Source organism: Trichosurus vulpecula, chromosome 9, assembly GCF_011100635.1.
Source record: "Trichosurus vulpecula isolate mTriVul1 chromosome 9, mTriVul1.pri, whole genome shotgun sequence".
Lineage (NCBI taxonomy): Eukaryota > Metazoa > Chordata > Mammalia > Diprotodontia > Phalangeridae > Trichosurus > Trichosurus vulpecula.
In genome coordinates, this window is record NC_050581.1 from 77,776,764 (window position 1) to 77,793,707 (window position 16,944).

Below are 16,944 nucleotides of genomic sequence, written 5' to 3' on the forward strand. Positions count from 1 at the left end.
TCTTTTCTCTGCAATCTTGGCTCTGGCCCTAGAAAATGGGATCCAAAAGGGATGGGAACTTCCTACCAACTCTAATATTATCCAGGTGGAGGAGGCATCTTGAAGCTCAGTGATGGCTGAATGACTGATGGCACTCAAATATCTGTGTACCCTTACCTCCCGGCTATCTCCATTAAATATCTGACCCTTGTGGTGAATGTGCTGAATTTCCCCAGACATAGAAAGAACCTAGTCACCTGATACAGACTCTAAAAATGGATGTGCAAAGATCAGGAACCCTGTTTCCTTGTTGTTGTTTTATTTTAAATTTATATATTCCCTTTTCCTCTGTAAATAAAGTGAGAAAACACATTTTTGTGGTTCAAAATGTATAAATACCAGGGTATAAAGAGAAGGAAGAAATAGCTATGAGACCAGGGTAGTCAGTCACAGTAGCAATAGCAAGGGAACATGTCAGCAAGAATCCAATACAACAGATCTCTTAAACTAGGGGGCCCACAGGGGTGTAGAGGCCCTGAAGGTCCAGTAGTAACAGTAACTCACATTTATATACTGCTTTAAGGCCTACAAAGGGCCTTATATATAAGGCATCCCCAAGGGCTAAGGCTATAGATAAATATGAAATAGTCCTTGTCTGCTCTTAAGGACCATCCATAACTACTATGACCAGAACATGTGCTCATGGGGAGACATATAAGGATGAACTTTGCTCCTCTGAATGAACTCCACTGGAGCATAGGATTTCAGCTATGGACAACTGCTGGCCACCACTGGCATTTTCTGTATAAGATATGTCCGTATCTGTACAGCAGTGGACAGGTAGCTTTTTCGAGTCACACATGAAATGAACTGAGGAAGAGAGGTTTTTTTTTCCCCAAGGTAACTGGGCAAATCTTCAAAGAAAGGAGAATATGAAAATGGTGAAAAGACTACATATATGTTTTGTTTTGGTTTGGTTTGTTTGTTTTGGCAGGGCAATTGGGGTTAAGTGACTTGCCCAAGGTCACACAGCTAGTAAATGTGTCAAGTGTCTGAGAAGACTACATATATGTTGTAAAGAGACTGTCTGGGATGGAATATGGCACGAATGGTGAAAGAGGAAAAGAGACATGGGAGGCAGAGTATGGCAACCCAATTGTCTTTGAAGAGGAAGAAAGAAAGAGCCATTGGGTCATACAGTTCTCAACCTTGGCCATTAGAGGGCATTGTTGGCCCAGGATAACTTCCAATAATCCTTTATTAAGTAGTTAAGGTCAGTCAGTCAGTCAACAAGCAATTTTATTAAACACTTACATGCGTCAGGCACTGTGCTAAGTGCTGGGGATACAAAGAAAGGCAAAAACACAGTCCCTCAAGGAAGAGACAATATTAAAAGAAAATTGTATATGCAAGATGTATACAGGGTAAATGGGAGGTAATTTCAGAGGGAAATCACCAGCAGTAGAGAAGGCTGGTAGCCTCACTAGCACTGGGAGGACAGAAGGTATGAAGAACATTTTGCTAGGCTCTGGAAGAGACAAAAAGTTTAGACAAGACACTTTTCCCACCCTCATGGCGCTGACATTCTAGAAGCCATATGGGGCACAATCTAACACACGTCACATGATATGTGAATTAGAGATTAGTGAAACATCTTAATGTTATGTGATGTCTGAAGGAGACAGTCATTACAGAGAAGCTTAAGGAAGGATTCACAAAGGAAGGGGCATTACAGTTAAGCATTCAAAGATGAACTGAAACCAAAAGAGAAGCTAAATTCTAAAAACACATGTGTCAATCATCCCAGTGAGGAAGAAAAGGCTGAAAGTGGTAGAAATGCACCAGTTACTCATCCGCCAACATTGATCGCCAACAGGCATGTTATAGGAGCATAAATACAAAACAGTAGCATGCTCCTGGAAGAACCATGGGGTCAAGAGCTCAGGATGAGCTGAGACTGGAAATGAATAAGGACAACAAAATGTGGTTTGAGTTCAAGTTGTTGGATTCCATCCAGCAAGCATTTATTAAGCATCTATTATGTGCTGGGCACACTACTAGGTGCTGGTGACGCAAAGACAAAGATAAAAACGTGGCCTCTCCTCAAGGAGCTTATATGCTACTGGAGGGAAAAATGTGTACATGGATAAGTAAATATAAAATACATATAAAGTAAAATCAAGATAATAACAGGGAATCAGGAATAGGGAGAGGGGAATAGCACCTGGGAGGATGATATTAATAAGTAAATAAGGGGGTAAATAAATTAAGAAAAAAAAAAGAATGCCCTTTCTCCTAACTTCCATGTTTCTGTTAAGGAAACCAATCACCCAGATTCTCAACCTCTGAATCATCTGAATCATCTGAATCATCCCTGACTCTTCCCACTTTCTTCAGCTTCCCATAATCAAGCTATTGCCAAATAGCTCCACACGTCCCAATCTAATGTTTCCATCTTTGCATTTACACAGGAACCACCCTAGTTTAGGCCCTTATGACCTTTTGCCTTCGCCATTCTCCCCTGCAGTGAAACCTCCACACAGTGGAGGAAATAATCTTTTTAAGATCTGACCTTCTCTTAAGGGCCTAAAGGCAAGGAAGGCCTCTGGCACATGGGGTTTACCTTGGGGTAAACTTTGGAGAGAATTTAGGTGAGGGTCACACAGGAGTATTTGAGTTATTTGGGTAAGGCTCAACCATCAGCTCTTCTGCTCAGAAACCTTCATCGGCTTCAGGTTCCCTGTGGGATAAAACACGTAATCCTCAATCTGAGCTGAAGGGTCCTCCACAATCTGACTTCAACCCGGCCAGAACACCCCATTCCAGCTTTATTTTCATTATTTAGCTTTAAATCTGGCCATGTAGCCCCTTAATTGTTATCTGCTTCAATTTCCTCGGCTGTTAAACGGTGTAATAATAGCACCTACCTCCCAAGGTTGTTACGAGAATCAAATGAGAGAATCTCTTTGTAAAGCACTTAGCACAGGGCCTGGCACAAAGTAGACACTTGTTAATGTTTGTTCCCTTTCCCTTCTCTTCAAGCCCACAAAATTCCAGCTAAACTGGTAACCTCAGCATTCCAGACCATCCATTCACTTCCTCTTTGACTCTGACTCACAAGCCTCTTCTTCAAGGCTCAGATCAGGTGCCACCTCCTCCATGGAGCCTCCTCTGATCTCCTCCGCAGTTAGTGGTCAAATTATCTCATGTGCATTTGTGTGCCTGTTGTTGATACAATAGAATTTAAGCCCCTTGAAGGCAGGGATTGTCTCATTTTTGCCTCTGGGTCTCTAATACCTTGAGCGTAGGTAAGCAAATGTTTATTAAGTTGAATAATATACAATGTTTATTGAACTGAATAATATACAATACACATAAGTGCCTAGGAGGAGAAATACTGTTTCTGACAGAGGGGAAATCAGGGAAGGTTGGTGGCATTTGAGTTGGGCTTCAAAGGCAGGCTCAGAATTCCACAGGTCAACGGGTAGACAGAGGACATTTCAGGCATCATGGGCTCACAGAGCCTTTTCCTTCAGAGGCAGGAAATCATGGGGTGTATTTGGGGAACGGAGTAGTAGAGTTTGGTAGGAGCACAAGGGGCACTGAAGGAGTAATGTGAAATGAGAGCCTTGAATGCCAGAGTTTTCTATGTGGGAAACTGAGTCCCAGACTGGAGAGATGGTTTGTCCGAAGTCTTCATCCTAATGACAACCGGCATTTTGCCTGCCTTAGAACAACCCTGTGAGGTAGGTGGTAAAGATATATTAGCCCCATTTAACAGATAAGCAAACGGAGGCCAAACAGCTAGTAAGAAGCAGAGATGGCACTTGAAACCTCTCCTGGTCTTCTGGCTCTCAGGCTGGGGCTCTTCCCGCTCATTCACATTGCCTCACTTTTTCTTTTCTTTTTTTTGGCACTTACATGTGGGCTTTGTATCGGTAGCTATGTTTTTCTATACCCATGTCTAATCTCCCTAAAGGGATGGTGAACTTGCCAAGAACAGGGACCATTTATCTCTTGCATCTCCCAGAGTGCTAATACTGGATCCTGCATATAGTAGGTGCTCAATAAATGCTGATAAATATGATAAAAATAACCCCAATGTGGGGTCTGTGAATGTTGAGGGGGGCGGCGGGAATGAAATACTTAGGGTCCTATTGACCAGTCAGAGTATGTTCTCCACTGATCTGGCCTGCTGTCACTCCCTGAACTTAAATGGATGGCAGATTTCCTCTTCTGGCCTCCATGGTTTCTCTTTTGTACCAAAATAATTCAACAATCACATAACACCCAGCCTACTATAAATGTTCAATAAATGATTTTCTTCCAATGTGATGGATCACAAATATAAGTTATAAACAATAGGTACACAGTATTGTCTTGGTGTCCCTCTTTGTCCAGCTTAGGAGACTAAGGTAAGGGATTTCACAGAATTTCTGAATATTAGACCTATAAAAGATATTAGAGATAATCAGGTACAATCTTTTTATTTTACAGAGCTGAAAACTGAGGCCTGGAGGGGATGTGATTTGTCCAGCTTACACTGAATTAGCAGCAGTGACAGGCGAGGTCTTCTGGATCCTGGTCTGGGGTTCCTTTACATTATATCATGATGACTCCTTCAGTTGGGAATCTTTCTACGTAGTCCCCTAGGCTGAGTCTTTTTTGATTAAGATTTTTTTCCCGATGCTAAAAAACAACTTTCTGATCCTAGCATTTAGGGCCCTCGGCAAGATTGCCGTCCTATGGTTCCAGGCTTATTTCACATTAGTCTCCCTTACATACATATTTTAAAGAAGATGCCCAGATCAAACATCTCTTCAGTCCTCTCCAGGTTTCACTCTTGACTCTCTGGACTTTGTCGACTATGCCCCAGCACTGAGTATCATATCCCTCTACCCCACTCTCCTACCCCATTTCTTTCTTTCTGTTTGTATTTGTACTTTTAGCACTCAGCACATATACGTGCTTAATAAATAACTACTGACTTGACTTGACTTACATATGCTGTACTCTAGCCCACTGGAAAAGTAGTTGTTCCCTGACCCCTCTTCCCATCTCTACGCATTTGCACAAAGTCTTTTCCCCACCTCTGATGGTTGAAATCCTTCTCTTCCCCCAAGGCCAGTTCAGATGTGTCTTCTTGATTCCCTCAAGATAGAAATCATCCCTCATTCCTTGAATCTTTCAGGCACTGTGGCTTCTCCTAAGTACTTAATTATTCTGTAACCTGTATCATAGAGCACTGGACTTGGACTCAGGAAGACTCATCATCATGAATTCAAATCCAGCCTCAGACACTTACTAGCTGTGTGACCCTGGGCAAGTCACTTAACCCTGTTTGCCTCAGTTTCCTTATCTGTAAAATGAGCTGGAGAAGGAAACAGCAAACCACTGTAGTATCTTTGCCAAGAAAACTTCAAAATGAGGTTATGAAAAGTCAGACGTGACTGAAATGACCTTTATCATAGAATTTATTGAGGTACATGTGTTGTATCCCTTCTATTAGATTGTAAGCTATTTGAGGACAAAGATCACACATCTTATTTGTGTAGTGACCTCAACACACAGCACAGTACATAACAGGCAATGAATAAGTGTTTTTGCCAAATTGAATTCCTCTTGAAGAAACCTTTTCTACTTTAATTCCCCTTTCGCATCCAGACAAGTTATCATCTCCAGCTACATGTTCTCCAGGGAAGGAAAGTCCTCCGTGTAAGCAGGCACTGCCCTCAACTCCAACCATCTCCCACCCCCTAACACCAGTATTTCCCTGGACTAGCCTTCTTAGGCCTAGCTTAGCTTCCCTACCTCCTTCTGTAATACTATCTTGAGCTCCACTTGTACACGCCTTCCTTCATCTCTCCTTCATGAAGATATGATGGAAAGATGCCCGACCTAGAAGTTAGGAAACCTGGGGTCTGACACGAGCTGGCTATGTAAACCTAGGCAAATCCCTCTCCTTCAGGCTGCAGTTCATTCATCTATGAAATGAGAGGGATGGATATGATGGTCTCCAAAACCCCTCCTAGCCCTAAGAACTGGGACAGAACTGAAGTTAGCCATTTGCTTCTGTCCGTCACACACTAACATCGACGAGTATCACGTTTACAAGTTATGAAGGTAAAATTGCTTTTGTCTACAGAAGGGGGAATTATATGTGCTTGGAAAGAGGTCTATTCACAATAGGTAAAGGGACAAGCAGGTTGGGAAGGAACAGCAGGTGGGAGACTGAGTGCAAAGGAAAGAAGGGAAAGAGAATTGTCCATTTCCTACATTTCACACACCTGATGCTCTTGCTCTGATGTCTTTACAGTTATACTAGCATCTACTGGCATTGGCCCCACCTCTGCCAGCCATTCAAGTTAGAGGTGGCACCTCAAGGGATAAACCTCATCACAGGGTGAGCAAGGGATCCATTTGGCTCTACTTGAGTGAGCACTCTGTCCATGCCCAGCCTGACTCTCAGAGTCCAGAAGAAAGATATCTTGATGTTCTTAAAAATGTTCAGCACTCAATTCTTAAGCGTCCTTTCCGGATCCTATCTCTCTTCTTTGAAGGATGGTCTAGGATCCAAAGGTGTGGTCCAGAGTCCTGTGTCCATGGGCCCCCAGTGTCACATGACCCTCTGTAGGTTCAGCTTCCTACAGGCTTTCAATATAGAGGAAGTTCTCTGTGGAAACTTAGTGGGAATGGGGCACGCCCAATGCCCCATTATTCAGGGGCCTCCACGCACCCTGTTCTCTCTTCTCCAAAAAGCTGAAATCTGCTCCAGGGTTACCCGTGGCTGTAGGCTCCAGTCAGGCTCAGGGCTCCCAGGCCTTCGGATGCCATAAAATGGTGGGGGTAAGGGTTCTGATGCTGGCTGTGGCTCAAACCAACTTACCAAACCAGTAGTCTGAGGCCTTTCTTCCCAAGGATTTGTTATGCAGAATGTGCTGGCAGGGGACTCAGGAGACTGGAGTGGAACTGAGGGACAGATAGGAGAATCTGGAATGGGGGGTGCTGTGGCCCGGACCTCCAAAGTGCCCCCAAGAATATGGGGCTCAGTAACCTGGGAGTACAGAAGCGGAGCTGTTGCGCCATACCAGTCTTCAGATCGTTCATGGGGTGTCCCCACAGGCTCGATCCACAGCTCCCCTCCTGGGCGCCAGACCAAGCTAGGCCCCCGGACACCAGGATCTGATCTGAGAGAACGGCGGAAAAGGCGTTCAGCCAGCACAGCTGTGGCCAGTAGGAAGATAGCAGCCACTAAAGCCAGGGCCAGCATGATGGGGATGCAGGGTCCACAATGGAGGGGAGGCCACTGTGAGGGTTGGGGCATGACTGGGTCCTCCACTTGCCCAGGAGGCTGTTCCAGAGCTGCAGACATCTGGGAGAGGGAAATGGAAAGACAGAGATGGGAGAGACAGGGACAGAGAAAGAGAGGGAAGGAGGGAGGGAAAAGAAAATGAGAGAGAAAGCCCATGCAGATGCATGGACAAACACAGAGAAAGCGAGGAGGGGGCAAAGACGAGAAGGAAAAATGGAAAAGGTGGGGGATAAAGGAAGAGACAAAGGAGGAGAGAAAGAGAAAGGAGAGAAAGACAGAGACAGAGAATGAGAGACAGAGGCAGAGAGAAGGGAAATACTTCAGTACTTTGGACTCCACTTCCAATTCCAGAAGCCAGGTGTCCCTAGCACTGGTATTTAAAGAGCAGCTGGGTTCTTCTTCTCACCCAGGGATCCTCACCCAGTCCACCTTGCTTAAGAGGAAATGGGCGGGGGGGGGGGGGGGGGGCCAGGGGAGGGGAGACAGACAGAAATATCTTTCCACTCCCAAGGCCCAGTCTGTCTCTTCCCATTTCGTGCAGCTCCTTTTTCCTGCTGCTTTTCTTGCTTTTTCTGGATGCCGGGGGGAGGGGGGGGGGGCTTTTTCCAAATCTATTTCTCCTTTTGTTTTTAGTCTCTCTCATTATCTCTCCCTAAATTTATCTGCTTCCTAGTCTGTCTCTGTCTAAGTCTGTCTTCCTGGGACAGAGACTGGTTCTCTAACTCTGATTTCCAATCACTGTATCTCTGTTTTTGCTTCTCTGTGTCTGTCACTATCTTGCCCAGATATCCTACCTATCTGTCTCTCTATCTCTCGATCTCTCTCTCCATCTCTTTTTCTCTCTTTCCCAGGTTCTCTCTCCTTCTCTGTCCCTCACTCTCTCTTTCTCCCTGTCTCTGTATCTCCTAAGGTCTTGGTCATTTTCTCTCTGTGTGTCCCATTTGAGTCTCTCAAACTGTCTCTCTGTCTCCATTTCTATCCCTTCAGGCCTTTAAAGAAAGGCTGTTTCTCTCTGATTTCTCTTCTTTCCATATCTCTCTCTCTCTCTCTCTCTCTCTCTCTCTCTCTCTCTCTCTCTCTCTCTCTCCCTCTCATTGAATCTCCAGTTCTTTCTGTCTCCAGGTCCCCCCATTTCTTAGCGGTACCCGTGCTTCTCACCTTGGTTTCTTCAGATAGTCCACCAGCCTCTGTTCTCACCGGCTTTGAGGGACGATCACTTCAGTGCAGGCTGGGAAGGCACTGCGTGGGGTGGGATCCCCAGAAGGGCATAAACAGGGCCCATTCGGGGCAGGCAGTTAGGCAACTATGACCCAACTCCCCCTGCCACCCTCTTCCTCTCAGGTGTTTCTATGGAAACAGGGTGGATGTGGTCACCGTGGTAAAGAGCCATTTCCTGGGGTGAGGTGGTACCGGAAGAGGGAGTAGTTCTCCTCCGTTCCCCAGTATGAAAGGTTTTGTTTTTGTGTTTTTGTTTTTTGCCTCTGTAGTTCTTCCCTTTGTTCTCAGTTTCCAGCTGCTAGAACCTTCTACCTTCTTTCTGGGTACAAGGTCTGGATATTTACTGAAGGGTCAAGAAGGGATAGCAATCAGACCAATCCTGAACCTTTGGAAATCCAAGGGCATCATGAGGATTTGGCTCACCTACCTAATGGAGGTTGTTCTGCTGCATATGGCCCTGCCCACTCAGGACCTGTCCTTCGCATTCCCTCTGCTTCTCTCACTCTCACAAATTCTTCTCTGTGCCTGACCCCAATCCTCATGTTCCCACCTCTCTCCCTCTTGCTTCCCTGAGCCCTAAAGCAAGGCCTAGAGCTTTGGTTACTGAATGTTCAGGCTTCTGGGAGATACAACAGAAAATATCAGGATTCAGCTTAAATAGAAGTCATAAGATCACAGATTTAGAGTGTAAAGAGAGCTTTAATAAAGTGCCATTGGCAGAAACTAGGCATAGACCAACATCTCACACCATTTACCAAGGTAAGGTCAAAATGGATACATGATTTAGATGTAAAGACTGATACCATAAGCAAATTGGGAGAGCAAGGAATAATTTACCATTTACCTATGGAGAAGGGAAGACCTAAGTGACCTCAAGCACAGCCATCATTCTTAGTCCAATTTCAATCAGAATGTACTGCAACTATACAGCAATGTTCAATTGTAACAGCTGTAGAGTAATATGTTATTTGTCAAATAGCAACAGTAACACCAAGTATCACTACACACTAAATTGATTCTCTACACACCCGTGGGATAAAGAGATATGGTGAGGGGGCGGGGCAAAGATGGTGGCTGGAAAGCAGGGACTAGCATGAGCTCTGGCCAAGCCCCTCCAAAAACCTATAAAAAATGGCTCTGAACCAATTCTAGAACTTCAGAACCCACGAAATAGCAGAGGGAAGCCGGGATCCAGCCCAGGACAGCCTGGATGGTCTCTGGGTGAGGTCTATCCCGCATGGAGCTGGGAGCGGAGCTGAGTGGAGCCCAGCGTGGGCAGCGTGGACCAACCAGACCAGGAGTCCGGCGGAGAGGGCCCTAGCGCCCTGAATCAGTGAGCTGCAGCAGTTACCAGACTTCTCAACCCACAAACACCAAAGACAACAGAGAAGGTTAGTGGGAAAAGCTGCTGGGACAGAGTTTAAAAAGGAGTTCACAGTTCAGCCACTGCCCTGGGGGCAGAGGAGGTGGGGCAGCTACAGAACTACAGCTGCAGTTGCTTCAGGTCCCAGGTCCACCTGGTGGGAGGAATTAAGTGGCAGATCAGAGCAGGAGTGCACAGCCTGCTGAAGATCTAAGTCCAGTCTGGGTTGGGAGTTCTTGGGGAAGGAGGAGTGCTGGTGTGGCAGAGCTGGCACATCCCCCCAGGCTTGGAACATAGTTCTCTTAACTCTACAAGCAGTCATACCCTGCTGAAAAACTCAAGGGTCAAGTTAGTTGGCTGGGAATATGGCCAGGCAGCAAAAACAGACCCAGATTCAGTCTCAGACTCTGGAATCTTTCTTTGGTGACAAAGAAGACCAAAACATACAGACAGAAGAAGTCAAAGAGCCTACAACAAAAGCCTCCAAGAAAAACATGAACTGGTCTCAGGCCACAGAAGAGCTCAAAAAGGATTTGGAAAAGCAAGTTAGAGAAGCAGAGGAAAAATTGGGAAGAGAAATGAGAAGGATGCGAGAAAACCATGAAAAACAAGTCAATGACTTGCTAAAGGAGACCCAAAACAATACTGAAAAATATACTGATAAAAACAACACCTTAAAAAATAGACTAACTCAAATGGCAAAAAAGCTCCAAAAAGCCAATGAGGAGAAGAATGCCTTGAAAGGCAGAATTAGCCAAATGGAAAAGGAGGTCCAAAACACCACTGAAGAAAATACTACCTTAAAAATTAGATTGGAGCAAGTGGAAGCTAGTGACTTTATGAGAAATCAAGATATTATAAAACAGAACCAAAGGAATGAAAAAATGGAAGACAATGTGAAATATCTCATTGGAAAAACCAGTGACCTGGAAAATAGATCCAGGAGAGGTAATTTAAAAATTATTGGACTACCTGAAAGCCATGATCAAAAAAAGAGCCTAGATATCATCTTTCAAGAAATTATCAAGGAGAACTGCCCTGATATTCTAGAGCCACAGGGCAAAATAGAAATTGAAAGAATCCACCGATCGCCTCCTCAAATAGATCCCAAAAAGAAATCTCCTAGGAATATTGTTGCCAAATTCCAGAGCTCCCAAGTCAAGGAGAAAAGCAAAAGCAGCCAGAAAGAAACAATTTGAGTATTGTGGAAACACAATCAGAATAATACAAGATCTAGCAGCTTCTACATTAAGAGATCAAAGGGCTTGGAATACGATATTCCAGAGGTCAATGGAGCTAGGATTAAAACCAAGAATCACTTACCCAGCAAAACTGAGTATCATGCTCCAAGGCACAATATGAACTTTTAATAAAATAGAGGACTTTCAAGCTTTCTCAGTGAAAAGATCAGCGCTGAATAGAAAATTTGACTTTCAAACACAAGAATCAAGAGAAGCATGAAAAGATAATCAAGAAAAAGAACAAGAAAAAGAAATTGCAAGGGACTTACTAAAGTTGAACTGTTTTGTTTACATTCCTACATGGAAAGATGATGTGTATGATTCATGAGACCTCAGTATTAGGGTAGCTGAAGGGAATATACATAGATAGATAGATAGATAGATAGATAGATAGATAGATATATAGATATATATATAGATATATATATATGCATGCTTATGTATATTATACATATGTAAGTGAATGTGTATATATGTATATATGTGTATATATATTATATATATATAGAGAGAGAGAGAGAGAGCAGGCACAGGGTGAGTTGAAGATGAAGGGAAGATATCTAAAAGAAATAAAATCAAATTAAGGGATGAGAGAGAAATATATTGAGAGAGGAAGATAGGGAGAGATAGAATGAGGTAAATTATCTCGCATAAAAGTGGCAAGAAAAAGCAGTTCTGTAGGAAGAGAAGAGAAGGCAGGTGAGGGGGAATGAGTGAATCTTGTTCTCATCAAATTTGACCTGAGGAGGGAATACCATGCATACTCAATTGGGTATCTTACCCCCCAGGAAAAAAGGAGGAAGAAGATAAAAAAAAGGGGGGGGGGTGATAGAAGGGAGGGCAGATGGGGGTGGAGGTAATCAAAAACAAACACTTTCAAAAGGGGACAGGGCCAAGGGAGAAAATTCAATAAAGGGGGATAGGTTAGGAAGGAGCAAAATATAGTTAGTCTTTCACAACATGAGTATTGTGGAAGGGTTATACATAATGATACGCATGTGGCCCATGTTGAATTGTTTGACTTCTTAGGGAGGGTGGGTGGGAAGGGAAGAGAGGAGAGAATTTGGATCTCAAAGTTTTAAAAACAGATGTTCAAAAACAAAAAAAAAAGTTTTTGCATGCAACTAGAAAATAAGATACACCGGCAATGGGGCGTAGAAATTTATCTTGCCCTACAAGAAAGGAAGGGAAAAGGGGATGGGAGGGGAGTGGGGTGACAGAAGGGAGGGCTGACTGGGGAACAGGGCAACCAGAATATACGCCATCTTGGAGTGGGGGGGGGGAGGGTAGAAATGGGGAGAAAATTTGTAATTCAAACTCTTGTGAAAATCAATGCTGAAAACTAAATAAATAAAAAATTTTAAAAAAAGAAAAAAAAAGAGATATGGTGAAACTATAACTCACCTGGTCAGGAAGGATTTCAGTGAGAAAAAAAAAACCTTCTAACAATCAGTTGCTGCCCAGAGAAGAGAAACAGACAAATGTATACAGATATAGATGTTGATATCAGTTGATATAGATGATACAGATATATAGTCCTTGCAACTTCAATCTAATCCAACAATCAAATAGTTTTGCAAAAAAAAAAAATCTAAAACATTAAAATTGATCCCAGACAAAGAATATATTGATTACATGTAAATGTAATCAATTCCTTAGGGGTCTGAGGGCAAGCTCTCTTTTTTACCAATTACTACCTAAGATGCTACTCAGGACCCTGATTCAGGATCCTATATATTAGCCTAACCCCCCCCACACCACTGGAAACTTCCTTGTCTTATATACAGTCATTAAAATATTAAGATATCATAATGTAGAAAAGCAAATGTTTTACTTAGATTAGATAGGAAAACACAATTTTTTAAAGCATTAGATACAGGTAACACAAACCACAGAAAACATAACCACCTCCCAAGGTCAAGGTTCTTCTTATCTTACCCTCACTCTGATGCTCAAATGACTGGGTTTCTGAGAGTCCAGGGTCTTCTGATCCAGGGTCCCATAGCCTCAGAGCAACTTTAATTTAGGGGAAATGGAGCAGGTGGGGGAGTAGGCCTTGCCCATCACTGGGGGGACATAGGCATCTTCATAGCCTGCCAGAACATTCCCCTCTCTCCCTGTGTAAGAGATAAGATCTGTCCAGGGGTCTGCAAGAGCACCAACAACATTAAGTCTGCAAGGCAGGCATTAACAGGAATGATGGATCTAGGTCGATGTCAACATGCAACATTCAACCTTAGCAGTAGGGAAGGAGAACTCTCAAAGCCTCCAAACCCCTCCTCACCCGAGCCTGATCAGACATGTTGCACCTGGCCTACTCTATCCATCCTCCTCTCACCTTTTTTTCTTTGGTGTTACTTTAGATAACCCCTGCCCATACATGCCACCAATCAGAGTCCACGCTGGCTTTTCATTACCAGTTGCTAAGTTCCTGATAAATGGCTCCCAACCTTTTCAATACAACACAGTTACCTCCATGTGATAGTACTTGTACTATTAAAATCTACAGTTTGAGAAAATACATATTAACAAAAAAACTACTGCATATTAAATAATGATTTTAGATGAATCTGATTAATTATGATAGTATAGGGACTGGACCTATGATTACTCTACCTGGTCAGCAACTTCTCTGCAACTGAGCAACCTAGAAAGTTGCCTATACTTCTGAGCGGTGCAGTGACCTACCTAGAGTCATACAGATAGCATATATCAGAAGCAGGAGTCTAACCCAGATCTGGGTGGCTCCCAGTCCAGCTTTCTAAATGCTGCAACATACTGCCTCTACACACACACACACACACACACACTGTATCAATAATGGGCTTAGCAGCTGCTGTGGGGGCATAAGACCAACAGCACCGGCACACAGGAGGGCAGCTAACACAGGTTCTTTGATCTGCTTTTCTAAGGAAAGCAACTTTAAAGGGTTAACAATCTTACTTTAATTAAACATACATACATCATTCACTTAATTAAGGGAAAAAAATCAGCACCCTGAACTTTCAGAGAAAATACAAACAGAAATTACAACAGGAATTATGAACAGAGAGAATAACAGAAACCAACAGACAGGCTTCTCTCTGTCTGACCAAATCACAATACAAAGTTACCAGAGAGAGAAGCACCAACATCTGGGTTTTCAAAGACACTCTTAATGGCTACCCAGAGTCTCACTTGGCCAAACAACATGACCACTCTTTCTTGTTTTTTTTGTTTTGTTTTGTTTTTTATTAAGATTTTTTATTTTTAGTTTACCATGATTTTGAGTTCCAGATTTTCTTCCCCCCCTTCCCTTTACCCCCCCAAGACAGCATGGAATCTGATATATCTTCTACATATAACCGCATTGAACTTATTTACACAATAGTCAAGTTGTAAAAAAGAATTATGACCAACGGAATGAATCATGAGAAAGAAGGTCTTTCTTGTTTTTTAAGCAGGTCATCAAAGACCCTTGATCCAATCAAAGACTCCTGATTGAAACAAAGGTAAGACTCATCAAAGGTACCTGACTGCCTTAGTGCTGAGAAGCACTCCTAAAGAAAAAACAAATGCAAAAAGTCCCACCCTGCTTGCCATCACACACACACAAGTGTACATGTAATAAATATATTTGTGATATTGTTTATTTGGTTTCCAGATAGTTGAGCTTGCCAAAAAGTCAAAATACCAACATTTCCTGAGGATATGGATTTAAGACTGTGGTGAGCCAGTAAAAAAATGCTACAATGCTGTCCATAATGTCTGGTCTCTGCAGTTCAATACTCCAGTCAATAACATGTAAAGGGATGAATTTGCTATTTAGGAGTTTTACAGTTTCAAGTATCAGTCTTCTATCATCATCTTCATCATCATCATATTCTCTTCAACATTAGAATCCTAATAAAAGTTTCCTCTTCCCACACTTTGCTATTCAGGTCAACATTCATACATGAGTAGGAAAGGGAAAGGGGGAAAGCTGTGTAACTCTTTAAAGAAAAGGTATTATTGTTCTCCCTGGAAAAGCAAGAGCCAAGACTATTGCACTGGGCCTTGGTCAAACTAGTCAGAGACAACGAAAATTCTTTAGGATACTTTCATTGTGTGTTTTCCTCTTACCTGAGCAATTTCACTATTTTGCCTTACATCCCAAATTTGCAGGGAACAAGTATCCTTGTTTCCAAAATTATACTAATGCTCAACTTTGCCCAATTCAAGCAATTTTTTTTATAGTTTCCTAAGTCTCATAAATAATAGGTTTCTGATCCTGAGCAGAGACAGAAATAAAAAGGGTGAGCCCTAATTCCATTTAGCCAATCACTGCCTTGGAATCCCTGAGGAGTTGAAAAACAGATTAAAATATCTCTAAAGTATATCAGAGATGGGGCGTCCTTTCTGCATAAAAAGGGAAAACATGTAAGCCATTGTGGAAGGGATTTTGAGCTGCTACCTTCCCTCTCCCCTCCCCCCACAAGGTAGCATTAGAGATAGCAGACCTCACACTACCTAGATAGCTAGGAGGTGGCACAGGGGATAGAGCACCCAGCCTAGAGTCAAGAAAATCTCAGTTCAAATCCAGCCTGAGACACCTACTACTTGGGTGACCTTGGGCAAGTCACTTAACCCTATTTGCCTCAGTTTCTTCAACTGTAAAATGAACAGGAGAAGGAAATAGCAAACCACTCCAGTATCTTTGCCAAAAAAATCTCAAAAAGAGTCACAGTCAGACATGACTGAAAAAAAAAAAGACTCAACAACAACCACCTCTACTAGCTACTGCCATTTCCCTTACTTCCACTGAAACACCCCTGTAGTCTCAGACAGCTGGTGGAACCCAAATAAAAAGCCAGACCTGAAGGGAGCCTCTCACCTCCACCTATCCAGAGACTTCTGCTGGCTACTTGTACTTGTATCCCCAGAGCCTAACACAGCACCTGACACATAGTAGGAACTTAATAAGAAGTTGTTGATTGAATGATAGTTTTACATAGGTAGCCCCTTGGCGCAATGGTTAGACTACCAGAAATTTAGATAGCAACTATTTACTCTATTTAGATAGCAATTTCCATTAAATGTAGAAAGCAATGTGAATCCTTTTCTTCAATTATTTTCTATGAGCCTCAAGAGAAACTAGTAGGACTCCTTTAGAAACTAGAGAAAAGTACTGTCAAAGCATATTTAAAAACAACTCTTTTTAAAGCAAAATTACAAATATTAAGAAATAAATTTTAATACTATTTTAAGGGTCATAGTCTGCATTTATTATTTAAGTTGAAGAGATGGGGGGGGTGGCCCTAGGGCAGAGGGAACAAGGCAGGGGACAGGGAGACGAAAGCCCCTCATCTGTGTCTGCTCTAGACCGGGTTGATCCTGATTTCTGAGCCTTGGTCCATGGCACACAACGAAGCACACGATAAGATGTGGTTCGAGGGGGTACGGGTTTAGGAAAACATTGGGGGTGGCCAGAGTTACACATCCAACCAGAAGTGGGGGCTGGGATTCTCCTTGGATCAGCAGCCTCGCTTCTTTTTAAGAATTGAAGCATAGTGATAAGCTCCTTTCCATTTATTTCAGCTTTTGTAATTAAAGTCTTTGTGCCAAAGGATTCTTTCATCCATCGCCTCTCCAACTTTTTGTCCTTTGCTTATACATCCACCTTGGAAGCTCAAGAGCTGCTACTTGCTCCTCAGTTGAAGTGATCTGATCCGGATAAGGCTGAAGTGCTGCACGTTTCTGGTTTAAGTCCTTTAGGTTTCTACTTGTGTGTACTACACTATCTTTCATTTCTAGATACTTCAAGCTAGTCAGTTTGTTCATATTTTGCAGAAGTTTATAGTCTTCCCAGGCGG

At 42.9% G+C, this 16,944-nt stretch overlaps 1 protein-coding gene across 1 annotated transcript; it reads right to left on the minus strand.

Moving 5' to 3' along the window:
• Positions 1–5,430: 5,430 nt before the first annotated feature.
• Positions 5,431–8,572, minus strand: C9H16orf54 (chromosome 9 C16orf54 homolog). Its single transcript, XM_036738882.1, has 2 exons — positions 8,450–8,572; positions 5,431–7,351 (listed from the first exon to the last, which is right to left on the minus strand). Exon 2 carries the CDS (start codon positions 7,349–7,351, stop codon positions 6,698–6,700), a length of 654 nt encoding a protein of 217 aa, XP_036594777.1. The 5' UTR covers positions 8,450–8,572; the 3' UTR covers positions 5,431–6,697.
• Between the last annotated feature and the right edge of the window lie 8,372 nt (positions 8,573–16,944).